This window comes from Notolepis coatsorum (assembly GCF_963971535.1).
Source record: "Notolepis coatsorum genome assembly, chromosome: 16".
NCBI classification, from domain to species: Eukaryota; Metazoa; Chordata; class Actinopteri; order Aulopiformes; family Paralepididae; genus Notolepis; species Notolepis coatsorum.
In genome coordinates, this window is record NC_140180.1 from 26295018 (window position 1) to 26316640 (window position 21623).

The window sequence follows — 21623 nt, forward strand, 5'->3', positions numbered from 1 at the left end:
AAATTTATAAATGTTTCAATCTATTAATCAATCAAAGCGGGAACATAGAACCCAGGGAACATAGGACCAGGGATGATCGCCCCCATAGCCCCCACATTTTTAGGCTTTTTATTTCAAAATTGTAGATACGTTTTGAAATAGCACCAAAATAACATTCTAGAGTTGAAATTGTGAATTTCCAGGTATTTCAAGTAGTGACCGGTAAAGGGTTAAGGTTAACACAGAAGGGGATGTTAAAGTATTCGAACGAGGCCGTAATATGGTCACGTGAATTTTGAACCCGGAAGTCCCTACTATTTACCAAGTTGCTAGCTGCTGTTGTCACTTGTCGTCTCACCCGAGACGAGCAAAAGTCGAAGGGAAAGTGGGGCTTCTGTGAGAGCAGCATTCACTTGCGACTATCAAGGTACCATTCTTAAAACACGTCTATGCTCCTTTTGTAACGTTACTCTAACGTAAGCGTGAATCGTCACTGGTCAAGATTTGTCGTGGATCAATGCGCGCCGTTGTCTAACGCTAGCTATTTCCTCATATCCTGTTGAAATAATTGTTAAATTACCTTGTTTACAAATTAAAACTATTTTTTGGCTTTTTTTGTTATGTATGTTAACGTTTAACCGGGTACAGAAAAGTGCTGGTTTGTCGCTCTGAACCTTTTTATACTCTTCGCCTTGTCTTTGAATGCAGCCAGTCCTTGTTATTTGGTTTCTTGGCGTTTTACCTCTCTTAATTCTGCATCCTGTCTGTCCTGTTTGTGATTTTTCTTTCTGATTCAGTGTCTGCCGTCGGGTGAAGATGCTGTCTGAGGGGAGCTCCTTCGTTAAGGGAATGCTCATGGGGGGGCTGTTCTGCTTGGTGTTATCCCTCCTTGGCAGTTTCAGCCCTACTGCCGAGTCCAGCCCAGATGAGGAGCACCACCACCACCACGTCAAAGCCCCTAGCAAAGATGAGCTGAAGCGTCTCACAGAGGACCAAATGGTGGAGCTGACTCAACAAGTGCGTGTCTATTGTGTCATCATGGTCCAGCCCAAGGTTCTGGTGTTTTGGGCCACCGCCAAAGACACCTGGGGCAAGCACTGTGATCAGGCCGTGTTCTACAGCTCGGAGTCATCCAAGGCCCTAGAGGCTGTCGATCTCAAGGAACAAGACGAGTGGGTAAGGATACGCAAGGCTCTGAAGCATGCCTATGACAATGCTGGTGACCTGCGCTGGTTCTTCGTGGCGAGGCCCACCACATTTGCCATAATTGAGAACCTGAAATACCTGGTTCTGGCCAAGGATCCCAGTGAACCCTTCTACATTGGCAATGCGTTGAAGTCGGGGGAGCTCGAGTATGTGGAGTACGAAAGCGGCATTGTTCTGAGCTACGAAGCGCTGAAAAGGCTGGTGGAGGTGTTCCAGGACGAGGAGAAGTGTCCGGAACGAGGCCGCGCTCTGTGGAAGCTGAGCGAGGAGAAGCAGCTGGCCGTGTGTCTGAAGTACACCGGGGTGTTCGCAGAGAACGGAGAGGACACGCATGGAAAGGGCCTCTTCAACACCCAGAGCGTGGGCAGCCTCATATCCGACGGCATGAAGAACAACCCCACAGACGTGGTGGAGGGCTGCTGCTCCGACCTGGCCGTCACCTTCAGTGGGATGTCGCCCAGTCAAATGCAGGTCATGATGTTTGGCGTTTACAGACTCAGACCCTATGGACACAACTTCCACGACACTTTAGCATTTCTGCCTCCCGAGGGTTCAGACAATGACTAAGTCGGAATAGAGCATTTTAGAGACTGCTTGAGTGACAGCTGACTGTTGGGGGGTTCTTATTCAGTTTGTAAAACAAACCAAAAAAATTTGTGGAGGGTGTTGAACTTGGGACTTTATTTTTGTGTATTTTGTACCTTTTGCACATGGCACATTCAAAGCCCTTTTGTGGGTTAAACTGAGTTAAAGGACAATGCAGTGCATTCTGGCTGTAGTTTCACTATCCCCACACTTGGCAATACTTGTTATAAGGATAGGCCAATACAGCTATATATGATGATTTACCTAGATAGAGATGCATCTAAATATAGCTGTCCTATACCTATCCTAGAGGTATACCCCCAATATGGTGGTACTCCATTTGAAAGGTATGTTACCATTAGCTTCTGTAGTACATTTTTTGTGCCGTCGTCCACCACTGTCAAATAAAAATGTCTTCTTCAGTGACTGTGATCGTTAACGGTACATGTCAGTTCTTGCCACTGGGATCTGGTTTAAAAAGATCAGGGGAATCGGAATGAATGTGCACTGAGCAAAAGGAGAGTCCATATGGAACAGTGTTGGGTACGCTTTCAAATTGTAATGGTTGATATTGATAACTTGCCACATGTATGTCATTCTAAAAGGGACATTTTGTACAAATTGAGAAGTTTGTTTTATTGAACAGCTGAAAGCGTCATGAATGTATACTATGCCAGCTTTTGCCATCAAGTATCTTATACCGTTTGGTGTTCTGGCTTGATTACTGGTTGGTTGCAATGCAAACCACAATATTGTAATTTTTCATGTCTTAATACATTTATGCTAATATATTGACAGCTCCGGGACAGAAGTCAGCCTAGAAGTAACTTGCTAGGCCTGTGTCATTTTCTCTAACTACTGGGAATGCGGTTAAACGGGTTATGCGGTTTGGCATTTGTTCCAAAACCGCCACCTTCACCGTTTCACCAGCTACTGTGAGCACTGGTTGTGGTGTAAGAGACACGTCTCGTCTCTCAACTCCAGAGTTGTGTGAATGTATAGAAACCTCTCGACAGTAAATCTTTGTTTTCTCTTTTAATACATTTCTGTACAATGCTGTCTTGTGATTTGATATGGGTCCACCAATTAAACTTTACTGTGAATGCAGTACAGTATTGAATACTAATGTTTATCAGCGTATGATCAGTGTATTATATAGCCAAAGTTTATTACCCACAAAACATGTATTTGTTTGAATTTCATAGGCATAACAGCAAATTGATTTGAAATAACATCCTGATATCTATGTATGTTTTATTAAGGGACCATCTTTATTCAGTAGCATAGCAAAACACTTATAGAGATAGGATCTTTAAAGCAAGATTTTTTTATTTGTGCATCAAGGTGATTGATTTGAAGCCACCGGCTAGTTACACAGCTAAGTCCATTGGTGTAAACAATTGACTGGCATCTTATGCCTCGCTGTCACGAACTCCATGCTGTCCAAGGGGGCGGTGTTCAGATGGTTGACATCATCACTTGTACGTCTTCATGTGCCACAGTCCGTCATTAAGGTAGTGAACGTTCTCAATACCAATTCCCTTGTTGACCTTTTCTCTGTTCACAAAATATAAAGAGGCAATGTCAACATTAGACATCATGAAAGGACTTTCACATACTTTTCCAAGCACTATTTTAAAGGGATACAATTTAAAAGGATACAATTCACTTTTAAATGCTGTTTTTTTATAGAAAAAAATATCCAATTTCCGACAACACTTTAAATAAAAAGATTACATTTCTTGATTCAGAAAATGTTTATCATGGATGAACAACTTTCAATGCGAATGGTTGATTTGAATTTCAAGGACTTTTTATGCGCCTTGTTAAAAAATTGGTTGTTTAAGGAATTCCAGGCCTTGACTTTTTGGTTAAAAAAAATCAAGCACTTCAAGGACCTTGTGGGAACCCTGGAGATCAAACCTTTGGGAACATTCAATTTGTGGTCCTAATAGTAGAAAGCTTTGTCATTGCACAATACAGTACAACAAAATTAGTTTGTGCAGCACCTAAAAGAACGATACCTACATACACACTACCACACAACACATCCATGATGTACCCATCTGACAGATCTATACTATAGAGATATTAGTCTAAATAGATGTATGTGTGTCTCCAGTCAGACTGTGCAGACAAGGGCCTTTATCAGCTGAACAAAGATACCCAACGAGCCAAGGTCATTACCACCACAGCAGAGAAGTGATGGGGGCAGGGTAGCTAGCCACAGCGTTTGATTTGGGTGAGAGCACCTCAATCCAACACCATAGACACCATACATACATTAGTTGTACCCATACTCACTATCACACCACACATTAATGTACCCACACATACCCTCTGAAACATGCACTTATTCACAAGAACATAACAAAAATTTGTTTTTATATATATATTATAAAGCATTGCAAAACCACAGTAGAAAAAAAGAAATTAAATGGTGGTCCTAATAAGACAAAAGTGAATCTTACATGCTTTCTGCAGACATTTTCATCACGCCAACACAAAGTGCAAGTTGCTTTCCCTCTGCCATTATGGCCTGCAGTCAGTTAAGGATGAACTCTCACAGGTTAGAGGTGACTCAATCGTGCGTGTAATCCCGAAGGCAAGACTTTTAGCAGAACAGTTTTCTAGCTTTTGTTATAAGATAGACAGAATGTACAGGTATAGGGATGGCTAGGCGCTACGTCATCATATTCCAAAACGCCACTTCCGTGTCCCGTTGCTTCCAGACGGGATATTCAAAAGCAGTAAATGGTGCCGTGTTGCAGCAATAGAAATTATGTCCACAAAAAAAAAAACAGTCTTACTACCGCTTTCCTCTGTTTTATTATTATTATTATTATTTTGTTTGTTTTTGTTTTACGAGTTGAGACCCTTTTTCACAGACTTTGAGAAGTCAGCGAAGTAGGATGTCACAGTAAAAAGGGTGACCGGTTCCGCCTGTAGCCATTGCTGTTTACATTGGCCGCATTAGACTAAACATGTTAGTGGACACGGAAGTAATGACGTGACGTCACACTAGCGATCCCTATTGGTGAGATTGGAAGGTATCAATTTAAATAATATTTCTACAACATACATGAACAGTTTTGAAATCACTTGCTTTAATACTCACTATTATAACATTCTAATATTAATTCTAATCACTACTGAAAGGATACAACTACTGTGTCGCCAGCAGCTGGGTAGAGTTTAGCACCTGGTGACGTCAGCCCGGGGCACATGATATTGGCACCACTTAAGACAAATTTAATGGCCCCTTTGTCGACTTGCTGGTGTGGAAGTATGAAAGGATCTGGAACATACAAACACTGCAGATTAGTGCTTGGTCATAGTCTGCATCAATAAACCTTGCTTTCCATGATGTACTTTACTAATTCCAGAATTTCCCCAAGGGGATCAATAAAGGAATATCTTATCTTACTAGTCTAAATCTTTTATTATATACACTATGCGGTCCCATCTACAGTGCCTGGAAGGGTTTGCGAATGCCTTTGTGAATAGGGGTGCTTTGCTGAAAAACAATGCCGATTTATTTTGCTAATAATCTCACACATCTAAAAACTCTAATTTTTGCACACATTAATTTGGTTTGATAGTTATTGAGAGTAAAACATTTTTGAACATGGCCTGGTGATGTCATCGAGGACATTGAATGTTGTGTTAATTACAGCTCCATCCAATGTATGTAGATGAAAAAAACAGCAATACCTCGTCTTATATGGACTGCTACCTCATCATTTCATCGAGCTGTATTAACACAACACAAGGATTCAATGTCCCCGATGACTGGTGGGCCATTAGAGGCTGACATGTGAGTGGATTTTGACTCCCGCTCCTTCCCACTCCCACAGAAATAATCCCATCCCAATCCCAAATGAGAGTTTAAAAAAAATCCCACTCCCTCAGAGGACTGATCCCAATCCCGTCCCAATCCCGAGTCAAACCTTTATAGAATCCCACTCCCATCCCAATCCCACTCCCGTTTACCAATCCTGCTCCGTTTTTATTCCCCGGTATAAAATATGCAGTACATGGGTCACATCATCTCTGCCTTAGTTAAATATAAAACCACCAAACATTTACATTAGTGATGCACCGATGTGAAAATTGTGGTTAGTTTCGCTTGTGCTGCAGTGTTTTGTGACTGAATAAAAACTACGAGGGTGAGAAATGTTCAAATATCACTCCCGTCCAAATCCTGTTGATTTTTTTTGTCATAGTTCCCACTCCCTTCTGCTCCCATTGACTTTTACTCCCGGGCCTGCCCAATTACGTGATTCAAAGTGAAATTGACTCCCATCCCATGGGAATCCCACGGGAATCCCAAAAAGATGTCATCCTCTAGTGGCCATGTACCTTGATCTACCAGCAGCCAAACTTGACGGTTTACCACTTTACCAGATTGAGAAAAGACTTTGTACACATTCCTATGATGACATTTCCCATATCATTTCCATAACTTTCTAATCCCGTCGACTTTTCTAGGTTTTTCATCACAGTAGGAACCATGGTAATCTTACATTTATGCAGCAATCTGAGGGTTGGGTAGAACGGTCCTTCTCTCTGTCTGAAGAAAAGCAACTCTCCGTTCACCGTCAGGATTTCAATGTGCTCATGGCTGCAGGGAGAACGACAAACGGCAAATAAGAACATATCGCAAAGTACACAATATTGACGGATACGGAAAATGAGAGGAATAAGACGAAGTTATACCATCTAACTATTTTGACAGGGTCTTTTTTTGGCATGATCTGGTTGAGCCATGTTTCAATGTCTGGAAACTGGCCCAACAGTTGGTTCTTTATTCCTTTGATCACTGAGGTTTTCAGCTGGATACAGTTGGAGACGTTTTCCTTCTCATCGAATCTGAGACGAGACAGAGGAAATCACACGTTATTAGCAAACTAATGACACAAGGATACAGCTCAGTGTATTCATACCAGAGAAGGGAGGAACTGAGATATGGTACTCCGTCTCCTATGCTACTTCCGTCACCAGCTCTGGGAAATTAAGCAGACAAGTGACTCTACGAAATGAATGGAGTGAGATGGAAAAAAATGTATACCAGTAAAAGTGGAGGAGGCTTATTTGATTGAGCAACATAATTATTTGCCATGTTTAGGGTCTTAGAAACATATTGACATTTTAAACTTGGAATGTCATTCAGTGAATCGTTTATTTATACATTTTTTAGAGGGATTTTTATTATTTTGGGTGCATACTGATGGACGTATTTCACCTTTTTTGATGATTTACAACAAGGGTAAGGTTACGGTAGGCTAACGGCTAGTTTTGACATCAAATTGAGAAACATTTTTAGTTAATATAGGCCTACAATATTGAAATTGAAATGACTGATAATTAAGCAGTTGATTACTATTGAACAAGTCAGTTTCGTTGGTGACGTGTGTAATGGAAAGGTTATCTATGTCCAATCCATCTGTGTTAAATCTCTGTACAGCTTGACTAGTTTAAACACATTGAGTGCCACGGACACGTTTTGTCGTTAGTTCATGCCGACCTTTGAGTGCCCCCGACGCTATATAGCGTTTGTTTGTCGTTTTTTTAATGGCGATTTGAATTAATATTTCATCAATCGAGCCTCGGGTTAGTGCTGCAGAGTCTCTCTGAGCTCAATTGGGAAGATACCGCCCCCTATCGTCCAGGCCACGTGAGCGGATCGGCGCGGCCGAGAAATCCGCTCTTCGCTCTTTAAAGCTTGGTCCGCTCCGCTAATCACTCATGTTGACCCCGCCCCCAAGTCGCTCTCCGCTCGCTCCCCGCTCACCTTGAATCGAGCGCTCCCCGCTCCCCGCGCCAGATCGCTCGGCAGTTTTTTTTCTTCTTTTTTTGGAGCATGGTGTAAATGAGCTCAAACTACAACAGTCTACACCCCCTGGGCCCCTTAACAATTGTTTGTATTGAGCCGCATTGTAATTGTAGCCATTCTGCAATGTTAAATAACGTTGTTTATCCATTCACTATCTCTATTAAGCGATGATAGGCTAGCCGAGCCACAATGCTATGGTCGCTGCCATTAACGTTAGCATGTAAGCTAACGTCAACAACAATGGCGTCGATACTTTTTTTAACTGGAGTGAGTGTGGGAGTCTCTACAGTGACAAAGCCTGAACGAACAGCCTATCACAGGTTCACCCTTCTCATTGGTTGAAAATTGCCTTCATGTTTGTACATCGCCATCTGTTGCTTTGGCATTGTACTGCATGTATATATTACATCAGTGTTAAACCACTGTGAGCGGCCTGGAGTGGATTGGAGCGGAGGAGAACTCTCGCTCCGGACGTCGCGCCGACTCATTTTAAAACCCACTCCTCGCTCACGTCAAAACCGGCCGCTCCGCGCCCCGCGCCGCTCACGCTCCGATCCGCTCACATGCACTGCTATCGTCTCTCCCTGTGGTAATGCACCCCATTACTTTACACTGATGCAGGGGGGGTGGCCAGTTTGCTCATTTTACTTTTCCCTCAAGCCAACTGAAGGATCGATTGTGCTCGCCGGCCCGGAAAACGCGTGGATTATGTATTTACAGGACCCAACACTGTAATCAATAAGCGTGATCGATATTTGGAATGGCGATCAGGAATTGGAATAATCTTTTTGGATAACATCTGATCTCACGTAAGGAATTTATTTTACCAGTCTTAGGATAATCAGAGCTGTTTTCACAGCGATATCAGCGTTTGCCCTATGTGTGTGTGTGAGCGCTGATGAGGAAATGAGAGAATCGATTTTTCAGCCCGCCTCTATAGCGTGCACAAGTACACATATACTATCGATAATCTAGCGTTTATTTGAAAACGATTCATAAATAGGCCGAAAAATTACAACGTTTTGCTCAGGGTTTCTGTTAGAAAAAATTGTTGCCGGTCTCCGTGACCTGCAAGATTTCAATCTACCGGACAAATGAGATTAATTCCGGTCATAGTTTATTGAGCTTTAAAACAATTGAATAAAGAATGTCATCCTCAAGGCATGTAGATTTATAATATTATTACTTAAAACTATAGGCTACTTTTGCGTATACAGTCATTAATATATTCCAAATAAAATAAGTCCCTCGATACTCCGTGCTGCTGCTGACTTGAAATAAAATAGACCGCGTATGTGGGCAGTCGGTCCGACACTAAACAGCAGTCTGTTATAATCACATTTTTATGAGCTAACGAATTCCGTTATATTGGACATTTGTATTAATTATATCAAGCGAAGAACTGAGAAATTTTGCAGAGAGAGACTGCAACATTATCGTGGGTTTGCGTGATGTATATCTCCACCTCCGAGTCCCAACGACTTGGTGCTGGTCATAATGTCCGGTGAAAACAACTCCCTCCAAGCACAACTTGACCACCCGAACCGTACCAAAACAGGCCAAAATTAAATAGCCCATGCGACGAACGATTCATTACATTCGTTTCATCGTTGCTCCACCAAGCAGCCGGTCCAACAATGAAAGCTGTTATCAGCGCGAGCCGGTCGCAGTTAGTTTGCAAGAAGCATCCAGCTGCAGACCCGCAGAGCAGCTTTCCAGGTCTGGGGACCGCACTGTGCCAGCAAAGCTGGTGGGTTCTGTGGGTCTGCAGCTGCATGCCTTCCGCAAATCCAGCAGCAAGCTCTCGCTGAGCGAAGCAACGACAACAAACGCAATGATTGTTTCGTTCATCGCATAGGCCACCCAACTCCAGCCCATCCAAATACAATTCAAATAATCAAACTGTGCCCAGAGGGAACTATTTTCACCGGACACTATGACCGGAGAGATTAAATATGTCGGACTTCAACAGATTTTGCCGGTCAAAAACCGGTAATTACCGGCTAACGGAAACGCTGGTTTTGCTAGAATATTCCAGTAAATGCCTTTTATCACGGAATCTATATATTTTCCTGAAAAACGAGGGCTTTTCAAAATGCTATAAAACGAAAATGAACCGATTAAAAAACAATCTGTTTCGACAATGTTGACTGCAAACAAGTCATTGATAAACGACAGGCAGATTAGACACAGCCATAATTTAAGACAGAGATTATGCGTTCACAACGCTATCATTGAAGTGGGTCCTGGCATTTAACCATGTTTCCTATGTTAATGGCTGGCACTCAAACTGTTAATATAGGTCAACTAGTATAACAGCTCAGACACTAGGAGACAGTCTGACTGTCTCTTTAACACATTGACTGATGTTTTTGCTCGACAAGCGTTCAGTGCCAAAAACGACATATTACGTTTTTGGATCGTTTGATCTTTTTACTTTGATCCCCGCTCTACAGACTTGCCGGGAGCGAGTCTTGATGATTTTGTGATGGTACATATACTAGGGGTGGAACGGTTCACAAAATTGACGGTTCGGTTCGTATCACGGTTTTGGGGTAACGGTTTTCGGTTCGATATACCTTGTTTTTTATTTTATTTTTTAAATGTAACACTCCAAAAATGTAAACATGCTTCTCATTTATTAAAAATAAAATAAAAAAGGTTTACAGCGGTGTGCCTTAAATAATGTTTGGCAGACCGAACTGACTGAAAAATATAGGCTACATTTGTAGTATTAACTTAGTGCAAACAAACAAAATAAAATAATTAAACCTTTCTATTTTTGTGGCCACATTATAGACAAAGGCCTAGGGCTGGGCGATATGGAAAAAAATCATATCGCGATAACGATATGATAATGTTATCATATTTCTTGATATCGATAATTATCGAATTGTTATAAGTATAATTTTTTTTTTTTTTTTTAACAACAGATGTATGTTTATTTTGCAGCAATTCTTTGTCATTGCCGCCATCTTTAGTGTTACATCCCCTCACACTCCAGTTCTCAGGCTGCAGCTGGTTTAAAAGCTAAAGTAAACCGGCTTCTCTGCTGGCTGTGGCTCGAGGGGAGTTGAACAGTTCTGGCTATGCTAGTTTATTTTCGATCTTTTGGCGCTTTTTTGGTGGACAAACCACCGCACATGTGCACCGTGACTCGTGACTGGAGTCTAGTTCTGCTAGCACACATAGCCTACTGTGTACAGACGGTTTCAAACTGTATTTTAAATTAGAAAGCAAACAAAATAAATGGACAAGAGAAAAATAAATCTCAATTTGGTCAGTATTGTCATTTGGACAAGCAAAGCCATTACTTTAAGTTGCAGGCAAGAAAGACAAGTCTGTCCACTGTCTCTGGTTTTAAAACTGCCCTGTTGCAGGTCACACAAAAAAAAATTAAATAGAAAAAAAAAAAAAAAAAAAAATTATTTCGATATTCGATATCGATTATTAAAACATATCGCGATATTTATCGTTATCGTTATATCGCCCAGCCCTACAAAGGCAAAGGCATCAACACAAAGTATGCATATGCTCAACCAGCACTAGACTTTCCTTTCTTTAAAATAAACACAAAAAAACAATGTCAACAATGTTTAAATTCCCCGATCGTCAGTTCTTAATGGAAAGATTAGTTTTCCGCTTGAAATTAAAGTGCAGTATTTGAAATACAATGAAAGGAATATGGCTGGATTTCTTATCAAAAGGAAAAGTGTCACTGTGTTATTTAAAATAAATAAACAAGTTAGAAGGCCATCAATATAAAATGCTGTACTGTTTCAAAACAACACTGCTCCCATCATTCTATTTTTAAAATACGTACATTGTCTGTCTACATTTATTTAGACTAACATTTGAGTGCAACTGTGGTGGATTACGTAATTCGGTGAGTTGGAACTATCTATGGGTTGGCGGGTCCGCAGGGACAGTTTAGCGCGTGGGACCTTCTCGACTCTAACGTCACCGGAGTTGAATCGAGTTGATAACATGCAGTGGAAAAGCGGCAATAGTCCCGGTTGGAGTTAGTAAACACAGTTGTATGTTAGCCTTCTTGGATGTTGAATAAACGCCTATCATTGTCTTTCAACACCCCGCCTCTCAGACTCCAATTTTCTCCTCTGCTAGCTAGTAGCTACGGTAACATTTCATGTTGGCTGTATTACAGTGTTGTTGTACAAACCGTGCTAACGTTAACGTTATGATGTGTGTAGGCCTATGTAATGTTAATGGCTATGTTTTTAAAGTCGTAATGAAGATTGATTTATAATATATTGTAGGGCTGGGCGATATATCGAGTATACTCGATGTATCGCGGCTTGTTCTACGTGAGATGTAGTAAATTACTATATCGTGAACATCGAGTATATGTTGTCACGTCGTGGCTGATATGAGACTTGCTTTAGTGCAGAGCGTTCCTCTCATTTCAGACCAGCGCGGACCTTAAATGACATGCAATTGTAATTTCATTACACAGACCAGCGCGGACCTTCAATGACATGCAATGGGCTAACATTAGCTGCTAAGTATCCTCACCTCATCCATCACAGTCTGGTACGGTTCCACTGACAAACACACCAAACACAAACTCCAACGCATCATCAAGACAGCCTCCAAAATAATTGGCTGTCCCCTCCCCTCTCTGGACTCCATCTACACCTCACGCACAGTCACCCGCTCTGTTAAAATAGTCAACGACCCCTCTCACCCAGCACACCACTTATTCCAGCACATGCCCTCAGGTCGCTACAGGTCCATTCTAACCAGACACACACGCTTCACAAACAGTTTTTTCCCCACAGCAGTCCGAACACTGAACACCCTGGCACGCCCCCCTTTGCACAGACGGGCAAGCATCTGTCACTGACTGACACTGTTACCGTGACTGTCCTATATGTATTTATGTATATATGTTTTTGACGTTTTTGATGTTTGATGTCTGTTTCATGTTTGATGTAACCAGTGCTCAACATCTGTACCGAAAACAATTACCACCAACCATCGTTGTGTGACATTAAAGTATCTTGTAAGTTAAACCATAATAGGCTAAGCTAACTAGCGTTAGCTCTTAGCTGCTAGCGTTAGCTCAAAGCGGACTCCACGACACTAGTTCCATTAGTGAGAAAAGGGGGTGGGTTATATTGACGACGCTTGACAACAGAGGTTTAAAGATAACTTCATATTTATTGGTTATTCGTTTCTTGCATCCAGTTTCAATCTCCGTGTGTTCAACTTCCTGTGTTTACATTCGAGTGTGACATCATCGCCTACGGCAGCTTATACGCTCAAAACGCAAACGCTTTTTTTTTCTCTCTCTCTCTCTCTCTCTCTCTCTACATTCAATGATTTAAAGTGGCCAAACGTTACAGTATAAATACTAACTGGATAGTTGATGATATAAACATTTCATTTCATTATCTGAAATATTCTAAAATCATTAAGTCTGCTATAAGCCATTATCCCTTTGTAAGGCTTTGTGTGTGATTATTATTTTCTCACAGTAGTGTGTATATATATATATGTGTGTGTGTGTTTGGCTAAAGTGGATAGAAAACACAGTACTGTGCAAAAGTCTTGGGCACCCAATAGTTTTTATATAAATTGTCTTAGATGTAAATAATTTTTTTTATTAGTGTGTGTCAGTAGACTACTCTTAGTACATTTTCATTTAATTATTTTTTAAAGCATCTTCATGGTTTAATAATGGAAACATATTTTGCAGGGACTTATTATAATCATCATATTGGCGTGACTGTATGCATCAAAGGGTTAAATCAAGCATTTTTAAGTGCTTTAGATGAAATGTCAAAATATCGCGATATATATCGTGTATCGTGATATGGCCAAAAAATATCGCGATATCATTTAGAGGCCATATCGCCCAGCCCTAAATTATATTGCACTTGCCATTTCCACAAACTGACTAGCACCTGCTGCCAGCTGAGCAGCCGGTGTGTCACCTCTCCTGGCTCCCTGCCAAATGAAGATTTTTTTTTGCTCATCCCCGTGAACCGCACGCCACACGCCCCAAACCGGGGAGGTTGTGCCGAACGGTGTATAGTTCGAATGCATACCGTTCCACCCCTAATATATACATGTCATATACCTTTGATTTGGGAGTATTTGGGGTTTCATGGGATCAGCCAGAACGGTTTGGGCTTGTTGCACATAACGTGTTTTATCTCGCAATCTATGAAAAAAGACTGGATTATCTTGGAAATGCGCGATGTTTAGCGTGTAATAAACTACAAACTACACTACAGCGTGTGGAAACAAACTATTATTCCCATCTTGCACTACAAGTAACGTTTGTCAAAATGAGCCACACCATGTCTCCACAGCTGTAATACAGAACACACACAGCTTCGCAAACATAGTGAAATGACCGCGGAAACGACTATAAGGCTGGCATCCAACACAACGCGCAAACAGCGTGGCACTCAAAGTGTTATGACCAAGGTTGGGGAGAGATGACATTTGGCCTATCTCTTTCAGTCCTAGTGTGAGCCATAGCAAGGCCATATCTAATCTTTGTTATGACTAGGGCATATTTTGTTTATCCTTCTTGTCATATCTGTCTAATGTACGTCATTTCAATTGTGTATTAATGTACGTTCTGACCAGACCTCTTTGTCACTTTCTGGTCAGACGCTTGTGTGTACACATGTGTCGATGTGTGTCTCTCTATAAACTGATCTCTGTGGAAGCACAGATATTAAACTATGTTCTATGTTTTTATATACAACTGACTTATCTAATTTCTACAGTTCACTGTCATGGCTCATTTTAAATATTCCACAACACGTGCATTAAGTGTTCAGTGTCACCTCCTATTGATTTTCCTGTCTGTCTTCCCTCTTCCTATATCCAAACTCTTTCAAGGCTTTACCTATACAATGGTATAGGGGGGGCACTGTGCCACTATCACAATGCACCAGCGTCACCATGTGTTTAAAAAAGAATTATTTTTCCAGTGAAAGCTTGGGGCCAGCTTAGAAACAGACACATCATTGTTCTGCTCTGTCATCTGTTCCACTGTGACGTGTGTGTGTGTGTGTGTGTGTGTGTGTGTGTGTGTGTGTGTGTGTGTGTGTGTGTGTGTTTCGTGGTCAACGTTAAACTATTGTGCAACCTTATACACTTTACTTAAATAAATAACTTATTTGGAACTTCCCCTTGTGTTTGCTATTTGATTGAAATTATGTTTTTAAGTTGCAGGAAATTACAGCAAATGGCTGTAATATTCTCATGACATGTCTTGCCAACCAATATGGCACAATGCCACAGATCATTCATTGGTCACGGACTCACGGTTGTCATTTAATGATAATCACATACTAATTTATTTATTTTTATTCTGAAAGAAGGCTTTTGAGGTTTCTGCTCAATCGGCATGGAATAGCCTGCAAAACTATCTTAAACTACAGGTCAGATACAAAAATGTATTCGATAATATGATGAAGACCATGGAATCTGAGAGAATAGGAAACTGTAAATGTTTTAATTGACAAGTGTATTTTCTTTCCTTGGAATTGTGTGTCTAAAACCACAAGCTCACTTGTCTGAATCTTTTAATGTTTGTTTTTGTCTGAAACTACTGTGTTTTTGCTGTCCTTCTTGGCCAGGTCACTCTTGTGTAAGAGATTTTAATCTCAATGAGTTTTTTATCTGGTTAAATAAAGGTTATAATAATAATAAATACTATGAATTGTGTTGCGTATGATGAACTGAATATTAGCTGGTTAATGCTAAAACAGAATGGGTCTCTAGTCTCTACTAAATGGCAACAAAATCCTATGATGGCAGAGTTGCGGCCAAGGCCGAGCCATGAATGAATGAATGAATGATCATTACATTTATATAGTGCTTGTCTAGACACTCAAAGCGCTCCCCACAATGTAGGGTAGAATTAGCCTCCTTCACCACCACTGGTACCGTAGCACCCAACCTTGGGCTACGCAGGCTCAATGGCTACCATACACTGGCACCAGGCACACTACACAATGGCTGAACGGCTCAGGAGACAGGGATTGATAGCCAATTAAGGGGGAGGGATGATTGATTAGGTGGCCTTGATGTCAGAGACCTGATTGGGAATTTGACCAGGAACGTCGGGGAACCCCCTTTCTCTTTGCGATAAGCGTCCTGGGTTCTTCACCGGTATTCACTGACATCTTTAACCTGTCCTTAGAACAGGCTGTCATCCCCACCTGTCTGAAGAAGTCCACCATCATCATCCCTGTACCCAAAAAATCTACACCCGCTTGCCTCAACGACTACCGCCCTGTAGCTCTCACCTCCATAGCCATGAAGTGCTGCAATTTGCATACCGCCCTAACAGGTCCACGGAGGACGCCATAGCCCATGTGCTGCACACAGCAGCATCTAGGCCTGCCACGATAACACATTTTGCTGGGCGATTAATTGCCCCCGAAAATATCGCAATAAGCGATATTATTGCGACCGGTTAGAGAATTTTTTTTTTAGAAATTTATTTCCCAAAACTTTTATTTTGAAGCCCACCGCTCGGTCTTTTCCGGTGTTTTAGACTTTTATTTTGAAGCCCACCGACCGGACCGGAAGTATTGTTGTGATTATCCTAGCAGAACCTATGAGCCGACAACTTGTCTCGTCCGGTTCTGTGTTTTTGAGCTAATGATAAAACAAATATTGAGATTGTTGGTGAACAACTAACTTTAGGTTAGTTTTAACGTTAGCTACTAACGTTAGATGCAGCTACTACAGGCAATCAACGATGAGGAGGAAGCGTCAAAGCAGTATATAATAGAATAGCTGTGGTGCGTAGGCACTGCAGCACGACTCGAAACTACCTACTACGTTATAATAAATGAATTCATGTTTAACTTGTCCCCGTGTCCAGTCCTTTGACTAGCCCCACCCGTTCATTGTAAACAATGATGCATGTAATTGTATTAACGTTATTCTGTGTTGTAGCTATGCTATACGTTGTATTTCGTTTGTTAGCTATTTAGCTAATATTGTTAGCATTGAATGAGAATCAACACTCGATCTTTCATCTTTATTTAGCAGTCCAGTTTCTCCGGGCAGTAGCGAGTAACTACTTGGGTCTAAAAATAGCTAACGTTACACTATAAATAACGCTAATTGGTTAAAAGGAGCAACACTATTGAGAAATGTAGTTAAGCTATGTGGCATTGCCCCGCGGAGCTCCTGTGCTGTGCTCTGTAGTAAAGCCAGCGGCCCGCCTCCCAACACGGACAGTGACTGACAAGGGGCACTGGTTCCGCCTCATTAAAACAAACGCGCAAATAGCAATTAATCGCGCCCGTCAAAATCATTACATTAATTTTAATTATCGCAGCAATTAATCGATTTATTGCTTATCGCGGCAGGCCTAGCAGCATCACACCTGGACAAGAGGCAGGGGAACTATGTGAGAATGCTGTTCATCGACTACAGCTCAGCATTCAATACCATAGTCCCCTCCAAACTCATAGCCAAGCTCAGGGACCTGGGCTTGAACTATGACCTCTGCCAGTGGGTCTTGGACTTCCTGACGGGCAGACCCCAGGTGGTAAGAGCAGGCAACTGCACCTCCTCATTCATCACGCTCAACATAGGGGCCCCCCAGGGCTGTGTTCTGAGCCCCCTCCTCTACTCCCTGTACACACATGACTGCGTGGCACAGCGGAACAACAACACAATCATCAAATTTGCTGATGACACAGTAGTGGTGGGCCTGATCTCTGCCAACGACGAGAGGGCCTACCTGGAAGAGGTAGAGAATCTGTCACAGTGGTGTCAGGAGAACTGCCTCTCCCTGAACGTCAGCAAAACAAAAGAGATGATTGTGGACTTCAGGAGGTCGGGGGTCAAGGACTACAGCCCCCTCAGCATCGACGGGGCACCGGTTGAGAGAGTGAACAGTTTCAAGTACCTCGGAGCCCACATATCCGAGGACTTGACATGGACCACACACATTGACAGTGTTGTGAAGAAGGCACGACAACGTAGGGCTGGGCGATATGGAAAAAAATCATATCGCGATAACGATATGATAATTTTATTATATTTCTCGATATCGATAATTATCGAATTGTTATAAGTATAAAAAAAAAAAAAAAAAAAAAAAAAAAAAAACAGATGTATGTTTATTTTGCAGCAATTCTTTGTCATTGCCGCCATCTTTAGTGTTACATCCCCTCACACTCCAGTTCTCAGGCTGCAGCTGATTTAAAAGCTAAAGTAAACCGGCTTCTCTGCTGGCTGTGGCTCCAGAGGAGTTGAACAGTTCTGGCTCTGCTAGTTTATTTTCGATCTTTTGGCGCTTTTTTGGTGGACAAACCACAGCACATGTGCACTGTGACTCGTGACTGGAGTGGTTCTCAGTAGGATTCGGGGACTCAGATCAGTGGTTCTCAGTGGGATTCGGGGACTCAGACCAGTGGTTCTCAGTGGGATTCGGGGTCTCAGACCAGTGGTTCTCAGTGGGATTCAGGGACTCAGACCAGTGGTTCTCAGTGGGATTCGGGGTCTCAGACCAGTGGTTCTGTGGGATTGGGGGTCTCCCATGCTCCTTGAGGGGGTTCCAGGGGTCTCCAGCATAGTGGGGAGTTGTTTAATTTCCAGTTCACAACGAGAGAACATAAGAACAACTGCTGATCATAGGTTTCACTGTCTCCTCTACACTCCTATTTCTGACTATAAAAAAGAAGAGTTTCTGGTGACGTGTAGCAACGTGGCACCTTGAAATTGTTACATTATGGTCGGAAAATACTTATTGGACAAACACTCTGGGAATCGGTGGATAAAAGATAACACAGATTTGCATGGTCGGTTCTCAGTCATTCAACCTTAATTTAATTATCTGGGATACATTCACCATGGCTAAGTGAAATCTGGGATCAGTCATTCTTGTGCCAACTTTTAGTGTCAGAGATGGTGAAATTAAACAATTACCGCTACTCATTTAGCTAGGAGCACCCTGGAACCCCTACCCCTATATTTCCCCCCTTTACCCTGAGTGCCATCTATCCATCCAGGTAGTTTCCATGTGATTCAACTAGTTTTGGAGATATCTGCCATGGAGTTGTCTGCAATCACTCCAATACAATGGAGCTGAATGGCACTCGGTTTGTAGCACTCAAAGCACCAAGAAAATACATTTGAAATACTCAAAAGCAATGTCTCTTTCCAGTAATCATGACCCAGATACTCAAGATAATCCACAGACCTTGATTTTCTACCGAGGTACACCCCTATAAAAATGAATGTAGTTCAGTAGAAAATAGTTCCTACATGAAATTGCTCACAAGAAGGTCTGGATTATCTTGAGAAACCAGGTCATGATTTCTGGAAAGAGACAGTCAGGGGCTTTTGAGTTTTTCACATTTGTTTTTTTGGTGCTTGCAAAATTCAGCTTCATTGTATTGAAGTGATGGCAGACATTACAAAACTAGGCAAATCACACCCCAACTATTTCGATGGATAGGTAGCACAATGAGTAAGGGGATTTATTTTTTGTGAGCTGCTCCTTTAATCAGTAAGATCCACATGTGTTTGTTTTGGCGACATCTATTGGTGATAAATGGCTGTTGCATTTTTTTTCCACTGTAACTTGCTGTGCAGCATTTTGAAATTGTATACAAAGTAGTCTCCTATGTATTTCAATACAAACCACATATCACTTCCTGTGTGCCAGATGATTCCTGTGTGCCAGTCACCACCGTTTAGAACAGCATTGCAAATGTAAAAAGCAATCATGATGAACTGGGTACTACATACAGTAAGTAGTATAAAGATTGAAATGCACACTTTAATATCAGTACAAGTCAGTTTTGAGCCGCGACATTCTGACTTCTATCAAAAGGTAGCTCTGAAATATCACAGCATGTCACCCTCATCCATTGCAATTGACACAAAAGACAAAATACAATGTTACTAGTACCAACACCCAGTGGTACAATGACAAAAGATGAATACATGGAGTCATTCATCCTTCTGCACTAAAATGTGCGTTTGGAACTTTAGACCACTGCTTTACTACTACTAATTACTACTGTGTTATACTATAAATAGACATTTGAGAGTGGCAAAATATATTTATATGAACATGTTCGAGATTATTACTTTAACTATAGAGACACAAGTATTTATTTAATAACGTTGGTCGACACTGGACACCCTTAATCTGGTCAAGTGAAAAAATATATGTAAAATGTGTCAGTATCAGTCAGTTGAATGAAAGTCAGTTAGTTATTAAGCTTTCCTTGCACTCTTATTAATTGAACGTAGCTGACTAGCTAGCATTGTTAGCTATATGGCTAACATTATAATATAACAGAAATGTACGTACTTTTTAAACATCCTCGTTGGTCGCGTTTACCGTTCGGTCACAGGCTGCCTATACGTGATATGTCAAGTGTGACTTCGGTAATTAAAAAATGACAACAAAGTGCAATTCATCTATCAAATTATTCAACTGTCTCTCCTATCCACGTTGGTTTCGCAGCTAAGGGCCACAGTCAGTAACATCATTTCACGACAGTTTTTTGCAATGTACGGCAGACCGGGAGGACCAGTCCCATTATGTGGCATGCCTTCTCTCTTGTCACTTTGTCCAGTGGTTCTCAAAGTTTTACAGGCTATGAACCCCCATTGTTACGATTTTGTCCCAGGTATTCTCATCTGAGAAGATACTTTTGTTATGATGATTTAGTCCAGAACTCCAGAATTGTCTGGCTATTGTAGGTGGACAACAGATAACATAATCAGAATCAGTTTTATTAGCCAAGTGGAGAGTGAAACCTATGATTAGAATAGTCCTTCTAGTGAATAAAATATTAGTGAAACTATTTAACTATAGATCCTACCCCTGGGGGTCCCCAGACCCACCTTGAGAATTTACCTAATCCAAAAAGAGTCACCTCTAATGGAAAGAAACAACTCTGAATTATGATTATTATTAATAATAATATTTTTGTTATTATTATTATCATTATTAATGGGAGGGGGTACTCACTGCTGTCTGGGTGTCTGTGTATTTGTATTTCTGTTCATACCAGCCATAGTTCCTATAGTTCTTTGCAGATAGGTTGACAGGAGACCAAGCACCAGAATTCTCTAATATTTAGAAGTGTTCTATTTGAATTCGTTTCTACCATTGTCCATTGAAATCAATATTCAGGATGAAGTTACGCCCTTTGAACAATACTTTTGGCAATACTACACAGGTTCGCTGCTCTGAGACTCTGTTAATCAGCTCTCTGGCACCAATCTATACCATTGATTGATTGATTGATTGATTGATTGATTGATTGATTGATTGATTTATTCATTGATTCATTGATTCATTGATTCATTGAAAACTTTATTAACAGATTGCAGAATGGGTACAATACAGTACGGCTCAATACACACAATTGTTAAGGGGATGCAGACCAGAGAAAGACTTTATTTACATCATGGTCCCCCATTTTCAATTCATAATGACATTTATGACATACACAACATATGTATCATGACATTTATGACATACAGGTATACAGTATTGTTACATTTGTGACATACAAGATATGCAAATATACAGTACTGTTAAACAGAGATCCTAACAGAAAATATATACATACGAGGGGGAGGAAACTGTACATTAGGAGGGGGTGGGAGGGGGGGTTTGGACATTTACTGGGGCCAGTTTCGAATTGCAGCCTCCCATAATAATAATAATAATAATAATAATAGATCAAATTTCTATAGCGCCTTTCATAGAACCCAAGGTCGCTTCACAATCAGGACAAAAAATAGGGCTAGGGAAGTAGCTCATGCAAAACTTGTATTATCAGTTAATAAATCGAGTGAATATATGCATGAAAACAATGTGGGGGGTTTTCAGCAAATCTCTTAGTTATAACAATATTGTGTTGGCTAAGTGTTGAAGAACACCATCAATCCATCATAATAACAATAAAGTCATCCAAATCAATAAGGAATACAAATATCTTGCAGTGCTCTTGGATAAATGGGAACATCACGAAAGTCA

General features: G+C 41.2%; 2 protein-coding genes across 2 annotated transcripts; one reads left to right on the forward strand and one right to left on the reverse strand.

Annotated features, from left to right (window-relative positions):
* The first annotated feature begins 301 nt into the window (after positions 1–301).
* On the forward strand, positions 302–2896 carry LOC311243307 (C1GALT1-specific chaperone 1-like). Its single transcript, XM_084332484.1, has 2 exons — positions 302–406; positions 777–2896. The coding sequence occupies exon 2, from the start codon at positions 796–798 to the stop codon at positions 1750–1752; it is 957 nt and encodes a 318-aa protein (XP_084188610.1). The 5' UTR covers positions 302–406; positions 777–795; the 3' UTR covers positions 1753–2896.
* Positions 2897–3029: 133 nt separating this feature from the next.
* mcts1 (MCTS1 re-initiation and release factor) lies at positions 3030–20107 on the reverse strand. The gene is made up of 6 exons (XM_084332489.1): positions 19941–20107; positions 6490–6642; positions 6297–6394; positions 4935–5068; positions 4242–4309; positions 3030–3327 (listed from the first exon to the last, which is right to left on the reverse strand). The coding sequence occupies exons 1-6, from the start codon at positions 19949–19951 to the stop codon at positions 3246–3248; spliced, it is 546 nt and encodes a 181-aa protein (XP_084188615.1). The 5' UTR covers positions 19952–20107; the 3' UTR covers positions 3030–3245.
* Positions 20108–21623: the final 1516 nt, after the last annotated feature.